The 16608-nt window shown below is 43.9% G+C and overlaps 1 protein-coding gene across 6 annotated transcripts in view; it reads left to right on the top strand.

The window, feature by feature from the left end:
• dlec1 (DLEC1 cilia and flagella associated protein) overlaps positions 1–16608 on the top strand; it is a 191513-nt gene that overhangs the window by 161356 nt on the left and 13549 nt on the right. For 2 of the 6 annotated variants that reach the window (XM_068015718.1, XM_068015717.1), the window contains exons 33-38: positions 5939–6073; positions 9682–9804; positions 11361–11455; positions 12344–12431; positions 13585–13779; positions 15625–15750. In XM_068015718.1, coding sequence (XP_067871819.1) covers positions 5939–6073; positions 9682–9804; positions 11361–11455; positions 12344–12431; positions 13585–13779; positions 15625–15750 — 762 coding nt within the window. Of the gene's footprint in view, positions 1–5938; positions 6074–9681; positions 9805–11360; positions 11456–12343; positions 12432–13584; positions 13780–15624; positions 15751–16608 lie in introns of those variants that run through there. The other 4 variants (XR_010969483.1, XM_068015719.1, XR_010969485.1 and 1 more) reach the window with 4 other exon arrangements.

The following is a 16608-nucleotide window of genomic DNA, read 5'->3' as shown; positions in this document are numbered from 1 at the left end:
CCTCTCCAAAGCATCTACATCCTTTTGGTAATGTGGCGACCAGAACTGCACGCAGTATTCCAAATGTGGCCGAAACAAAGTCTTATACAACTGTAACATGACCTGCCAACTCTTGTACTCAATACCCCATCCGATGAAGGAAAGCATGCCGTATGCCTTCTTGACCACTCTATTGACCTGCGTTGCCACCTTCAGGGAACAATGGACCTGAACACCCAAATCTCTCTGGACATCAATTTTCCCCAGGACTTTTCCATTTACTGTATAGTTCACTCTTGAATTGGATCTTCCAAAATGCATCACCTCGCATTTGCCCGGATTGAACTCCATCTGCCATTTCTCTGCCCAACTCTCCAATCTATCTATATTCTGCTGTATTCTCTGACAGTCCCCTTCACTATCTGCTACTCCACCAATCTTAGTGTCGTCTGCAAACTTGCTAATCAGACCACCTACATTTTCCTCCAAATCATTTATGTATATCACAAACAGTGGTCCCAGCATGGATCCCTGTGGAACACCACTGGTCACACGTCTCCATTTTGAGAAACTCCCTTCCACTACTACTCTCTGTCTCCTGTTGCCCAGCCAGTTCTTTATCCATCTAGCTAGTACACCCTGGACCCCATGCGACTTCACTTTCTCCACCAGCCTACCATGGGGAACCTTATCAAACGCCTTACTGAAGTCCATGTATATGACATCTACAGTCCTTCCCTCATCAATCAACTTTGTCACTTCCTCAAAGAATTCTATTAATTTGGTAAGACATGACCTTCCCTGCACAAAACCATGTTGCCTATCACTGATAAGCCCATTTTCTTCCAAATGGGAATAGATCCTATCCCTCAGTATCTTCTCCAGCAGCTTCCCTACCACTGACGTCAGGCTCACCGGTCTATAATTACCTGGATTATCCCTGCTACCCTTCTTAAACAAGGGGACAACATTAGCAATTCTCCAGTCCTCCGGGACCTCACCCATGTTTAAGGATGCTACAAAGATATCTGTTAAGGCCCCAGCTATTTCCTCTCTCGCTTCCCTCAGTAACCTGGGATAGATCCCATCCGGACCTGGGGACTTGTCCACCTTAATGCCTTTTAGAATACCCAACACTTCCTCCCTCCTTATGCCGACTTGACCTAGAGTAATCAAACATCTGTCCCTAACCTCAACATCCGTCATGTCCCTCTCCTCAGTGAATACCGATGCAAAGTACTCGTTTAAAATCTCACCCATTTTCTCTGACTCCACGCATAACTTTCCTCCTTTGTCCTTGAGTGGGCCAATCCTTTCTCCAGTTACCCTCTTGCTCCTTATATATGAATAAAAGGCTTTGGGATTTTCCTTAACCCTGTTTGCTAAAGATATTTCATGACCCCTTTTAGCCCTCTTAATTCCTCGTTTCAGATTGGTCCTACATTCCCGATATTCTTCCAAAGCTTCGTCTTTCTTCAGCCGCCTAGACCTTATGTATGCTTCCTTTTTCCTCTTAGCTAGTCTCACAATTTCACCTGTCATCCATGGTTCCCTAATCTTGCCATTTCTATCCCTCATTTTCACAGGAACATATCTCTCCTGCACGCTAATCAACCTCTCTTTAAAAGCCTCCCACATATCAAATGTGGATTTACCTTCAAAGAGCTGCTCCCAATCTACATTCCCCAGCTCCTGCCGAATTTTGGTATAGTTAGCCTTCCCCCAATTTAGCACTCTTCCTTTAGCACTCTCGTCTTTGTCCATGAGTATTCTAAAACTTACGGAATTGTGAACACTATTCCCAAAGTAGTCCCCTACTGAAACTTCAACCACCTGGCTGGGCTCATTCCCCAACACCAGGTCCAGTATGGCCCCTTCCCGAGTTGGACTATTTACATACTGCTCTAGAAAACCCTCCTGGATGCTCCTTACAAATTCTGCTCCATCTAGACCTCTAACACTAAGTGAATCCCAGTCAATGTTGGGAAAATTAAAATCTCCTATCACCACCACCCTGTTGCTCCTACATCTTTCCATAATCTGTTTACATATTTGTACCTCTATCTCACGCTCGCTGTTGGGAGGCCTGTAGTACAGCCCCAACATTGTTACCGCACCCTTCCTATTTCTGAGTTCTGTCCATATTGCCTCACTGCTCGAGTCCTCCATAGTGCCCTCCTTCAGCACAGCTGTGATATCCTCTTTGACCAGTAATGCAACTCCTCCACCCCTTTTACCTCCCTCTCTATCCCGCCTGAAGCATCGATATCCTGGGATATTTAGTTGCCAATCGTGCCCTTCCCTCAACCAAGTCTCAGTAATAGCAATAACATGTAATGTCATTTAGTGTCAATGGGAGATGGTCAGATTCTGTCTTGTTCGAGATGTTCGTTGCCTGGCACTTGGATGGCATGAATGATACTTGCCACTTATCATCCCAAGCCTGAATGTCATCCAGGTCTTGCTACAAGGGGCACAGACTGCTTCAGCATCTGAGAAGTTGCGAATAGAATGAATACTGTGCAATCATCAGCGAACATCCTATTTCTGACCATATGAAAATCATTGATGAAGCAGCTGAAGATGGTTGGGCCTATGACACTGTCCTGAGCAACTCTGCAGTGATGTTCTGGGGCTGAGATGATTGACCTCCAACAACCACAACCATCTTCCTTTGTGCTAGGTATGACTTCAACCAGCGGAGAGTTTTCTCTCAGTTCCCATTGACTTCAATTTTGCTCGGGCTCCTTGATGTCACACTCAGTCAAATGCTGCCTTAATGTCAAAGGCATTCACTTTCACCTCACTTCTTGAATTGAGCTCCATGTTTGGACCAATGCAGTAATGAGGTCATAGAATCATATACGGCATAGAAGAAGGCCATTTGACCCATCGAGTCCATGCCGGCTGTCTGCGGAGCAATCCATTTAGTCCCACTCCCCTGCTCAATCCTCGTAGCTCTGCAAGTTTATTTCCTTAAAGTGCCCATCCAGTTTCCTTTTGAAATTGTTGATTGTCTCTGCTACCACCACCTTCGTGGGAAGCGAGTTCCAGGTCATTACCACTCACCATGTAAAAAAGATCTTCCTCACATCCCCCCTGCATCTCTTGCCTTCAATCTGTGTCCCCTAGTCCTTGTACCATCAGTTAATGGGAACAGCTTTTCCTTGTCTAACTCATCTGAACCTTTATAAGACTGAGACAAGCTTTTTATTCCAGATTTATTTAATTAACTGAATTTAAATTCCCAGCTGCCATAGTGTGATTTAACCCATGTTTCCAGATCATTAGTCCAGGCCTCTGGATTACTAGTCCAGTAACATAACAATTATGCTACCCTTCCACAAGAGCGCAAAAGAATCATCAAATGGTACGGCACAGAAGGAGGTAATTCGGCCCTTCTTGTCTGTGTTGGCTCTCTGAAGGAGTAATTCATCCAGTGCCACTCCTCTGCCTTCTCCCCATAGTCTTTCACATTCTTCCTTTTCAGATAATATCTGGAGCCCTGGCGGAACCCAAACTGAGCATTGGCAAGCAGGTTATTGCTGTGTAAGTGCTGCTTGATAGCATTGTTGATGACACCTTCCATCACTTTGCCAATGATCGAGAGTAGACTGATAGGGCAGTAATTGGCTGGATTGGATTTGTCTGCTTTTTGTGGACAAGACATACCTGGGCAATTTTCCACATTGTCGGGTAGATGCCAGTGTTGTAGCTGTACTGGAAGAGCTTGGCTCTGGTGCAGCTAGTTATGGAACGCAAGTCTTCAGTACTATTACTGGAATGTTGTCAGATCCCACAGCCTCTACAGTATCCAGTGCCTTCAGCCATGTCTTGATTTCACCTGAGGTCCCCAGTATCACAGATGCCGGTCTTCAGCCTATCCGATTCACTCCACGTGATATCAAGAAACGACTGAAGGCACTGGATACTGCAAAGGCTATGGGCCGTGACAACGTTCCGGCAATCATACTGAAGACCTGTACTCTAGAACTAGCCGCGCCCAAGCCAAGCTGTTCCAGTACAGCGACATCACTGGCATCTACCTGGCAATGTGGAAAATTGCCCAGTTATGTCCTGTACACAAGAAGCAGGACAAGTCCAATGCAGCCAATTAATGCCCTATCAATCTACTCCCGATCATCAGAAAAGTGATGGAAGGGGTTGTCGACTATGCTATCAAGCGGCACTTGCTCAGCAATAATCTGCTGACTGACACTCAGTTTGGGTTCCGCCAGGGCCAATCAACTCTTGACCTCATTACAGCCTTGGTCCAAACATGGACAAAACAGCTGAACTCCAGAGGTGACGTGAGCCCATGACATCAAGGCAGCATTTGACCGAGTATGGCACCAAGGAGCCCTAGCAAAACTGGAGTCAATGGGAGTCAGGGGGGAAAACTCTCCATTGGTTGGAGTCATACCGAGCACAAAGGAAGATGGCTGTGGTTGTTGGAGGTCAATCATCTCAATCCCTGGACATCACTGCAGGAGTGCCTCAGGGTAGTGTCCAAGGCCCAACCATCTTCAGCTGCTTCATCAATAACTTTCCCTCCAACATAATGTCAGAAGTGGGGATGTTTGCTGATGATTGCACAGTTTTCAGCACCATTTGCAACTCCTCAGATACTGAAGCAGTCCGTTTCCAGACACGAGAGACCTCGACAACATCCATGTTTGGCTGATAAGTGGCAAGTTACATTTGTACCACACAAGTGCCATGCAATGACCATCACAAAGAGAGAATCTAACATCTCCCCTTGATCTTCAATAGTATTACCATTGCTGAATCCCCCACTATCAACATCCTGGGGGATTACCATTGACCAGAAACTGAACTGGACCAGCCACATAAATGCTGTGGCTACAAGAGCAGGTCAGAGGCTTGGAGTAACTCACCTCTTGTCTCCCCAGTTTCTGTCCCCATCTACAAGGCACAATTCAGCAGTGTGATGGAATATTGTCCACTTGTCTGGATGGGTGCAGCTCCAACAACACTCAAGAAGCTTGAATCCATCCAGGACAAAGCAGCCCGTTTGATTGACACCCCATCCACCACCTTCAACATTCACTCCCTTCACCACCGACGCAAAGTGGCAGCAGTGTGTACCATCTGCAAGATGCACTGCAGCAACTCACCAAGGTTCCTTCAACAGCACAAACCCTTGACCTCTACCACCTGAAGGACAGGGGAAGCAGATGCATGGGAACACCACCACCTGCAAGTTCCCCTCCAAATCACACACCATCCTGACTTGGAACTATATCACCGTTCCTTCACTGTCACTGGGTCAAAATCCTGGAACTCCCTTCCTAACAGCACTGTGGGTGTAACTACATCATAAGGACAGCAGCAGTTCAAGAATGCCCTTCTCAAGGGCAATTAGGGATGGGCAATAATTGCTGGCATAGCCAGCGATGCCCACATCCCACGAACAAATGAAAAAAAGTCAGACAATGCACAGCGCTAACACTGCCGGGTTCAGACAACACACAGCACTAACACTAACAGATTTGTCTTGTTGCTCTTCCCCGTGCAACAAAACAAACCTTTAACAGATCTCACCGGTGCACGTTCAACACCATATCACAACTGACAAGACTGAACTCACCATCATCTGCTGCCAGCAGAATATTTGTACCTTTTATCTTTCTTTTTTATCTCCCTTTCTGGCTGAACATTTGTGCTGATGTGCATTTTTGGTCCTGTTTGAACTCAAGCTAAGTTTCAGATCCCAATTTTGAGTGGCAAATATTGCACAGCTTCATTTCTCAGGTTTGGCTTAATGAGCTTTGCCTATTCCTAAATGGGGCTCCAGTAGAAGGACTCTTGAAACCAAGCCCATTTTTACCTGAACTGGGAGTTGAGTGCAAAAATATGATAGAAACATTACATTTCATAACTTCTCACAGCACTTCACAAAAACTGGTTTCCTTTCTTTAATTGTTATCATTTTTAGGATCTGGAAGAGGAAGAGGAGGAGTCAGAGGAGGAAGAAAAAGAGTTGTCAACAAACTCTATAATTTCTGTGGTTCTACGGATTCACGAGGGCGTTGTGGCAGACTATCCATATTATGTGACCCCAAGACAGACGGTGAGTGGCTATTGATGCCATTGGAGCCCATCAAAGACAGCAGCGCAGGGTGGTGAGGGAGCACCAATGTCATGTCGGTAATGGGTTGACAATTTGACTCCCTTTCCCCTCCCCTCAGAATTCTTTATCTCAATCATGGAGACAAAGAATGCTGGAAGTGAGAGCATGGGAGTTCTAGGGCAGGAAAGGGAACACAGGAGCTGGATTAGGCCATTCAGCCCATCAAGCCTGCCCTGCCATTCGATATGATCATGGCTGATCATCTACTTCAGTCCTTTTTCCCACACTATCCTCAGATCCCCTTATGTCATTTGTATTTGGAAATCTGTCAATCTCCGTTTTAAACATACTCAATGACAGTCCTCTGGGGTAGAAAATTCCAAAGATTCACAACGCTCTGAGTAAAGAAATTTCTCCTCATCTGTGTCCTAAGTGGCTTCCCCCGTATTTTGAAATTGTGTCCCCTGGATCTAGACTCCCCAACCAGGGGAAACATCTTAGCTGCATCTACCTTGTCCATCCCTTTAAGTATTTTGTAGATTTCAATGAGATCACTTATCATTCTTTGAAACTCTAGCAACTACAGGCCCAGTTTCCCCAATCTCTCTTCATAGGACAGTCCCACAATCTGGGAACAAGTCTGGTGAACCTTTGTTGTGCTCCCTCTATGGCAGTAATATCCTTCCTAAGGTAAGGGGACCAAAACTGCACACAGTACTCCAGGTGTGGTCTAACCAAGGTTGTATACAATTGAAGCAAGACTTCACTACTTCTGTACTCAAATCCTTTTGTGATAAAGGCTAACATACCATTAGCCTTCCTAATTGCTTGCTGCACCTGTATGTTAGCTTTCAGTGACTTATTGACAAGGACACCCAGGTCCCTTTGTACGTCTACACTTTCTAATCTCTTACCATTTAAGAAATACACTGCACATCTGTTCCTGCTACTAAAGTGGATAACCTCACATTTTTCCACATTATATTCCATCTGCCACATTCTTTCCCACTCACTAAGTCTGTCCAAATCCCCTTGAAGCTGCTTTGCATCTTCCTCACAGCACACATTCCCAACTAGTTTTGTGTCATCCGCGAACTTGAAAATACTACATTTAGTCCCCACATCTAAATCATTGATATATATTGTGAACAGCTAGGGCCCAAGCACTGATCCCTGCAGTACCCCACTAGTCACAGCCTGCCAACATAAGAATGACTTGTTTATTCCTACTCTCTGCTTTCTGCCTGTTAACCAGTCCTTAATCCATGCCAGTATATTACCTCCTATCCCATGTGCATTAATTTTGCTAACCAACCTCCTGTGGGGGACTTTATCAAAAGCCTTCTGAAAATCTAAGTCTACTATGTCCACTGCCTCCCCCTCATCAATTCTGTTAGTAACATCCTCAAAAAACTCCAACAGGTTCGTCAAACATGATTTCCCATTCATAAATCCATGTTGACTCTGCCCAATCAGATCATTATTATCCAAGTGTCCATTTATCACATCCTTTAGAATAGATTCTAGCATTTTCTCAATGACTGATGTAAGGCCAACAGGTCTGTAATTCCGTTTTCTCTCTCCCTCCCTTCTTAAATTGTGGGGTGACATTTGCGACCTTCCAATCTGCAGGAACCACTCCAGAATCTGTAGAATTTTGGAAGATGATCACCAATGCATCCACTATCTCCATAGCTACCTCTTTCAACTCTCTGGGATGTGGAATATCAGGTCCTGGGGACTTATCAACCTTCAGCCCCATTAATTTCTCCACTACAACCTTCTTACTAATACTAATTTTCTTCAATTCCTCATTCCCCCTAATCCCTTGGATCTCTAATTTTGGGGGATTTCTTGTATCTTCCTCAGTGAAGACAATCACAAAGTAATCATTTAGCTTCTCTGCCATTTCTCTATTCCCCATTATAAATTCTCCTGACTCTGCCTTTAATAGACCCACATTTGTCTTAGCCAAATGTTTCCTTTTTACGTACCTGTAGAAGCTTTTCAGTCTATTTTTATATTTTTTGCTAGCTTCCATTCATATTCTTTTATTTATTTATTTCGAGATACAGCACTGAAACAGGCCCTTCGGCCCACCGAGTCTGTGCCGACCAACAACCACCCATTTATACTAACCCTACAGTAATCCCATATTCCCTATCACCTCCCTACACTAGGGGCAATTTACAATGGCCAATTTACCTATCACCAGCAAGTCTTTTGGATGTGGGAGGAAACCGGAGCACCCAGCGAAAACCCACGCAGACACAGGGAGAACTTGCAAACTCCGCACAGGCAGTACCCAGAATCAAACCCGGGTCCCTGGAGCTGTGAGGCTGCGGTGCTAACCACTGCGCCACTGTGCCGCCCATTCTATTCTCCCTTTATCAGTTTCTTGGTCCTCCTTTACTGTATTCTAAAATCCTCCCAATCGTCAGTTTTACTACTATTTCTGGCAACTTCATAGGCCTTTTCTTTTAATCTTATACAATCCTTAACTTCTACGGTTGACTGCCTTTACTTTTGAGTTTTTTGTGCCTTGAAGGAATGTATAGTTGCTGTAAGCTATGTAATACTTCAAAGACTATCCATTGCCTATGTACTGTCATACCCTTTAATGTATTTTCCCAATCCACCTCTGCCAATTTGCCCCTCATACCTTTACAATTTCCTTTGTTCAAATTTAACACCCCTGGCTTCAGATTGAACTACCTCACTTTCAAGCATCATGTAAAATTCTATCGTATTATGGTCACTCATCTCTAATGGTTCTTTTAGAACAACTATTGGTAGAGGTAGTTATAGAAAAGCAATTGGTTCTGAAAATAAATGAGCAGAACTCCATCCATCACCAGCCCTGATTGCACATCCTAGGCTGTTGAAAGACGTCAGAGAGGCGTGTCAGAGAGTCAGGTCACAATTTTCCAATGTTCCTTAAATTTGCCAATTGTGCTTTTGGACTGGAAAGTAGCCAGTGTAACATCCTCCTTACTCAAGAATGTAGAGAAGGAAAAACTGGGTAACTATAATCCAATTAGTCTACCATCAGTTGCGGGCAAAGTTGTAAATCCCAATATTAACCTAACTTGCCCAGCAGAAATGGAACAGCAAATTTTACATGCTGCCTGTGGATTGTAAAATCTGGTAGGGTGTAAATCAGCATTCAACCCGAATGGCACTATTGCCCCCATCTCCCCAACCAACCCCAACCACTGAGCAGCTTATATTAAAATTGAGACTTCACAATTTGAGATAAAATTAGTGACCATTTAGTAGCTCAGAATAATCAATGACCCAGCCAACGGAGAATTGTTAAAGGAAAGCCATGATAACAGTCTCAATTGAGTTCTTTGAAGAAGTGACCAATGGGATTGATAGAGGGAACACAGTAGATATAGTGCATGTTGATTTTCAGAAGGTACTCATCAGTAAGGTGACTCGAGGTTTGTTGGAAAATTCTGACATATGGTATATGAGGAAGTGCAGCAACTGGGACAGACAGTTAGCTGACATGCAGAACGTCAGCCTGTTTACTTATTGTTTGCAGCCCCAGTGCTCATGTTCATGAATGATGATGATTTATTTTTAATTGTCTTGGTTCCCAGGTGATCCCCACTGGTGGATTTGTCACCATCAATGTCTCCTTCACCCCGCTCACACTGACTGGAGTGACAAAAAGTGTAGAATGCGAGGGCTTTGCTTTTGGATATCTCAGTCTAGACGATCAGGTGATGTATCATCTCCATTAAGATAGAGAACTGCACATAAAGTGTTCATATGCTAAGAACTACAGAGAGCATAACAGAGCCCTGAAATTATGCTGTGCAGATATCGGCATCCCAGCGTTTATCATGAAATTCCTTCAGCCATAAAATAAAATAACTGAGAGTGAGTTAAGCATTTGTAGGATTATATTCATGCAGTGTAACTCCAGAGCTTTTTCTTCTCCTAATAATACAATCCCAAGCCAAAAAGACAAACTGTAAATGGTAGAAATCCACAGAAGGTCTGTCAACATCTGAAAAGCTGAGTTCATTAAAAGCTGAGTTCTGACGAAAAGGATGAAAGACACAAATATAAAATTCTGCCATTCACACTTCCTCTAGACAAATCTTTTGTTTCTTTACTTGTCACATTCCCAACTCCCTTTGGCCTTGCACCACCAATCCTTTTGTCTCCTGACTTCCACCCTATCGGAGACCTTCCATTTTGTTCTTCTTCCCACCCTCCCCCTTTCACTTGCTTAAAACCTATTATATTTCTAACTTTGTCCACTTCTAATGAAAGGTTAGCGACCTGAAAAGTTGATTCTGTTTCTCTGTCCACTGATGCTGCCTGACCTGCTGACTATTTCCAACATTTTCTGTTTTTAAATAAAATTCAGACTTCGAGCAGTATGAAAGATTAGTAAAACTTGTTTTCCAATGGATTAGCAGGTGGTTGTTATTATCACATCATGTTCTTCCCGTGGAGAGTGTGAAGTAGTGGAAGAACTCACAGGCTGATTAACAATATGACATGCCACTACGTTAACATTTCTTCCGTTGTGGTAACCATCTTTATACCAGCCAGTATGTTGGTTAGTTCTATATTGGCAGAAAGCTTTTATGGACTCCCACCATCCACACGATGAGGGTGGGAGTGGGAGCAATCCATTCCCACTCCCGATGGATGCTAACCCCGAATTCAGAGCAGAAGCTGCAGTCCCTGCTCGCCGTGACTGTCTGGACCAGGGTTCTGGTGCTGCACCTCCTGGCTCAGAGGTGTGAATACTACCACTAAAGGCTTGCTCCAGGATAGTACATGTGTGGAATGGACTCTAGGAGAAGAGAGCCTGCCTTCTGCTGAAACCCTCAACCATGCCTTTGTTACCTTCAGACTCGACTATTCCAACACACACCTGGCCTTGCCCTTCACTATCTCTGTAACCTCCTTCAGCCCTACAACTCTCTGAGATAGCTGCATTCCTCCAATACTGGCCTCTTACACTTCCCCCATTTTAATTGCTGCGCCATTGGCAGCTATGCCTTCAGCAGCTTGAGCCATAAGCTCTGGGATTCCCTCTCCATACCTCTTTGTCACTTTCTCTTCCTTTAAGATGCTCCTTAAAACCTACTTCTTTGACCAAGCTTTTGGTCATCTGTCATAAAATCTGCTTTTGTGGTTCGGTGTCACGTTTTATCTGATTAATGTAGTAAAACATCCCAATGTAAAAGCGCTGTATAGTGTAGTTATTTTTAATCAGTCAAATAACCTTCCTGTATTTCTCGTGCACTTTCCCCAGATGGCAGTTGGAGTACCTGGAAAGGTGAGTCGAGCCCAAGGATATGATAGAGAGGCTTTACGTCTAGACTTCAAGGCTGTTGTAAAACCTGCTTTGTGAGTACAACACTCTGGCTTTTCCCAGCTTCTTTCTCCTCTATTACTTCTTGAGTCTCCTTACACATTCAGCATCTGTGAGCAAGCGGGTATTGTACCAAGTCTGCTTCTCAGGAGGTGTATGAGAACAACCGTGGGATAAGTTTTGCCTGTCGCTCGTTTCACCATCCTGCCCCATTTATCTCCCTTTTCCTTTCCTGAAGTATTATTTCCTCAGACAGGAGGAGCCCCCTGTGTGTATGAGCCCTGATAACAGGGGAATATCACAGCAGAGCCCGCTCCATTCCTCACCTGATGTCCACATACTTGTACTTTCCAGTCAAGGTCACCGGTTAGTGATCAGGAGTAGGATCCCTGGCTGATTGGCTGATTTTTCCAACACACTGAAATCAATTGGAACCTCCAGTACCATTTTATACAAAATTAATCTTGTAATGACCTTACCGCCTTTCATGTCCTGTTGCGATCAGTAAAGTGAGCCCACCCTGGTCCACAGGGCTCAGGTGTCAGTTGTCACATGGATGGTATTTTTACCCACTGAGCCCTTGGGGAGAGCAGCTCTCCTCTTCCTTTATTAACTCCTTCCTTCCAGTGAAACCCCTGTCTGACACTCTGATGCACTTTCAGTCAGAAGCTTGCTGTGCTGGAGTTTACCACCAGCTCTTTAAGTTGTGGAATGTAAACTATACAGACTGCAAGGAGGCGGGTGCACAGAACACAGGGGCATACAGGAGATAAGGAATATTGAAAACGAGAGTGGGTACAAGGGACATGAGGGATGCACAGTGTATGAGGGGAACACGAAATTCATGGGCCTCACAGGACATGATTAAAGGGCAGCAGAAAACAACGAGGTTGTTCTTGTACTCACAAGTTTTCTATGCCCAGGTTAAGAGTGGAGATGGATGATGACGATGAAGACCTTTCCTTTAATGCAGCTGCAAGTGACTTGTTCCCAGATGGACTGAAAGGTGGGGTGAGTAAAAGTCCAACATTGACTCGGACAAGTTTTTAAAAAGATTCTCCCTTCCCATCAAAGGCCATGATTTGTTGCTGAGATACAGTTCAGTGAGTGCTGGGGGGGAAGGTCTCCATTATCTTGGCCAAGTGGCCTTGTTTTGACTTGTGATTCTAGACTGATTGGCAGAAGCCTTTTTATCCATGGGATTGGAGCTGAGGCCGATTGTGCCCTCACACAATGCTAATACATGCACTTTCCAGAAGAAGTCACTGGATAGTGACCATGAGCAAGAACCTTGGCTGCATTTCTCTCTCCCCAACAACCCCTACTCTGTTAACCCAGCACAGACCTTCCATTCCTTGTCCACACTTTTGTCACCTCCTCCACGCTCTGCTTCTAACATGCCACTCCCCATGTTCTGGCCTTTATAAACTCCATATCCAGACCTGCTCATTCATCACTCTGTCCTTGCCAACCTTTCAAGATTTAACATCTCCATCCGCAATTACAACTTCCTCCAATGCCTCACCCCTCCATGTTTCCTCTAGCCCTGCGTCACATTCCATCTCCATTAGTCTTCTGCCTCTGACCTCCTGTTTATGCCCCTTCCTCTGCTTTACCATCACTGGCAGAGCTTTTAACCATCATGGCCCAACAACCCTTCACCTTGCTGCTTCTCTTCTTACTTTTAAAAACATGCTTGAAACCAATATTTTTGTTCTTTTTCTCCCTCCTGTGCAGAAGGCAGCAGATTCTCACTGGTGTACAGTTGCATAGGCAGAGGATTTCCTTCCGTACCTCACACAAGTGGTTAGCCTCTCTGTATGAGGTTAATCAATGAGAGGCTGAAATTCCACTGGTTTCAGAGAATCATAGAATAGCATAACACAGAAGGAGGCCATTCAGCCCAGTGAGTCTGCATCAACCCTCTCAAAGAGCAATCTATTTAGTCCCAATTCCCTGCTCTTTCTCCATATTCCTGCATTTTTTCTCCTTCAAGTATTTATCCAATTCCCTTTTGAAGGCTGCTATTGAATCTGCTTCCACCACCCTATCAAGCAGTGCATTCAGATCATAACCACACTGCGTAATGCACACTGCTTATTCTCTCTTTCTCTAACAGAGGAACTATGTAATGCTTTTCTCTTCCCACCCTTATCTCCATCAGATGCAAAGAGAAATGCTGACGACACGTGGCTTGAAGCTGATGAACCCCACTGAGACCCCTCTCTACTTTCAGTTTTTGCTGCAAAGACCCTTCTGTATCTTGAATGTAGATCCCAAAGACAGCCTGAAATCTTCAAACAGTGACCGGGAGGAGAATATGAAAATGCTGGTGTTAAACCCACAGCAACACATGCATGTATGTTTCAGGGGTGTACAGTGTTCTCTTCAAATTGGGTAATGGGGGAATGGGAGTTGAGTACAAAATTCTCTTCAAACCAGACTCTGGACTATGATATAGTTTGTGCTTTCTCCCCACCATTACCTTTGCCTTAAGGTCATAGCAGAATCGTAATTGAGGAATTTCCTTCTGCTCCTCTACCGTAACTTTACCAGCAGTGTAGCAAAAACCCTGTTTACACACACAAGGCATTTCTGTTCCACTTAGACAAAGTTACAGCAATGAAACAGGAGCAGTTCTCGGCCACGGTTTCCAAATGCCGAATCATCCACGTACCAATGCCTGTGCCCTTATACATGCTGCAAATGTGAAATAGTACACCCAGGGTGAACAGTTACCCCTTGTTAGAGCATTTAGTATGCTAGTAATCACGTGGGATGCCCACCACATTCTCCTGCCTTGTTTGAAAATATCATCCCATAAAGCTAATATTCATTTACAGGTTGAATCATGCATAGAACTAGTGAGACATCACAAAATACCAAGAGTGCAGTAAAGTGCATTTATGTAGCATCTTCCCCTTTTTCAGGATGTCCCAAAGCACTTGACAGCCAAAGGATTGCTTCTGAAGTGGAATCAGTGTTGTTTTTATAGACAAACATAGCAGCCAATTTACACACAGGAAGGTCCACAAACAGTAAAGCAATAAATAACCAGTTAATCTCTTTTTGGGGTGTTGACTAAGGAATAAATGTTGGCGAAGATACCAATATAGTTTTAAAAAACCTATATATTAGAATGTACAGGACAGAAACAGGCCATTCAGCCCAACTGGACCATGCCAGTGTTTATGCTCCATATGAGCCTCCTCCCACCCTACTTCATCTCACGTTATCAACATATCCTTCTATTCCTTTCTCCCTTGTGTACTTATCTGGCTTCCCCTTAAATGCAACTATGCTAATCACCTCACCTACTCCTTGCTCTACAATCTAATAGATAAAATCTATATGCAATGGATGCCATAAATAAATGAGTGCAGAGTGCTTGAGCTAGAGGCATAAGGAACAGTTGAGAGATGATCAGTACACAACATGGAGGTTAATGCAATAGAAACAAAAACATTGGACATGTTTACCATTGGGCTGCAGGGCCCACTGATAGGTACACATTCCTTCCTGGTTTTGGTGCTGGGAAATTGGTCTTTGGAACAGTCCCTTAGCTAATCAGATAGGCCATTTTTGCAGAGTTGCCATCAACTGAAAACATTAGGAGCCGGTAGGCTGAGGGGACTGGAAATTAAAGACACAAAAAGTTAAGAGAATACAAAGTGAGGATAGATGTTCTATAAACTAGAAAAAGAAAATAAGTATATTTAAAACTATAAAATTAAAATAGGAGGAAAAGGGACAAGAGTGCTGAGCTCAGGTAAAATGCTTGTAATTTTTATTTTGTATGTAACTGTGTTGTAGATGTTAACTGCTGATGTTACAGGAATAAATGTGATTTTGCAAATTGACATATTTTAAAGGATGAATTTACATTGCCTGAATGCTTTACACCATAGAATGGGAAATATTGCACACTGTGAGGGAGTGAAAACATTGCTCAATATTGTATTGCCAACCTAAAGGCCATCTTTGTATAGAGGGCAGAACTCCAACCTAACCTGTTCCTCCTGAGGATCTTCCTATAAAGTGTGTTGGGTGTCCTGAGGTAGTGAAATCTGCTGTATTCGTGCCAGTCTTTTCTTTATATGTGAATTGCTATGCATTTTGAATGTCGATTTCACAGCAGTGCTCTAATACAGTAACAGGTGCTCAGTGCTGTGTGTGGCTCATGTTTCTTGGTATATCTTTGCAGGTCACCATTGCATTTTGCACTTCTGTGCAGTTGTTGAAATCCCAGGAGAATTGGTGTCGGAGGACACAACGAAAATTGGAGTTTAACCAGGACCTTGTGATTGAGTACAACAACAAGACTACCCAGGTAAGGGAAGGGTGGATTCCTGCACAGAGCCACGTTCAAAGCCTTTGCATCATGTTCTCTGTCCTCTTGTTGAGGCGTCTAAAAATAGAAGCAGAATTCTGCTGGTATTCCATAGCAGGTTTTGTCTCATGGTGTGATTTTTGAGAAAGGTGTTTGGAAATTTCTAAAAAAGGAAACCAGGGAGAGATTTCATCTTGTAAGTTGCGTGTGTGTGTTTTTTTCATTTTGGGATGATGGCACAGCTGCATTCATTGCCTTTGCTACTGTTACTTAATCATATTTTGGAAAATCCAGTATTTTCTGCTGGTAGATTACAAAAGAGTGATGAATGGTTGAGGCTGGTAATTGTTCCAGTAAAGGAGCTACTTCTCTGGTCCATCCCCTTTCCTCACTTACTATTTCAGGCTAAATAATATGGTCAATCATAGTGACAATTAAGAACATGTGCTCCCTCCCCTTGGTACTGGTGATGAGGGTAGAAGGAGTCAGAGAAGAGGGCTTTAAGGAGACAGCTACATTGAATTGTGTAGAAAAGAAGCCAGGGCTTGTCTCTGCATTCCAGGATGCTCCTGGAATAGTGAACAGTTTTGGCAGAAGGGAGTGTGGCCTGATAGTGGTCCGCACAGATCTAGTGATGAATACTAAGCCAGTTGTATTCCAGATACACTCAAGTCTGCACCACTTGGACTTGATCAAGCGAAGATTGGGAAAGACTGGAATGGGAGACAGTAAAAGTTTTTTGTGGGGTGGGGTGGGGTACCTCCACCTCAGATGACCTTATTCCCTGCTAAAAGCTGGTCAAACATATTGACGGCTGTGCAAGTAACATAACGAATGGAGGGCCAAAACCCAGTCAAC

Source organism: Heterodontus francisci, chromosome 2 (genome assembly GCF_036365525.1).
Source record: "Heterodontus francisci isolate sHetFra1 chromosome 2, sHetFra1.hap1, whole genome shotgun sequence".
Classification (NCBI taxonomy): domain Eukaryota; kingdom Metazoa; phylum Chordata; class Chondrichthyes; order Heterodontiformes; family Heterodontidae; genus Heterodontus; species Heterodontus francisci.
This window is presented reverse-complemented; position numbering and strand designations above follow the sequence as displayed.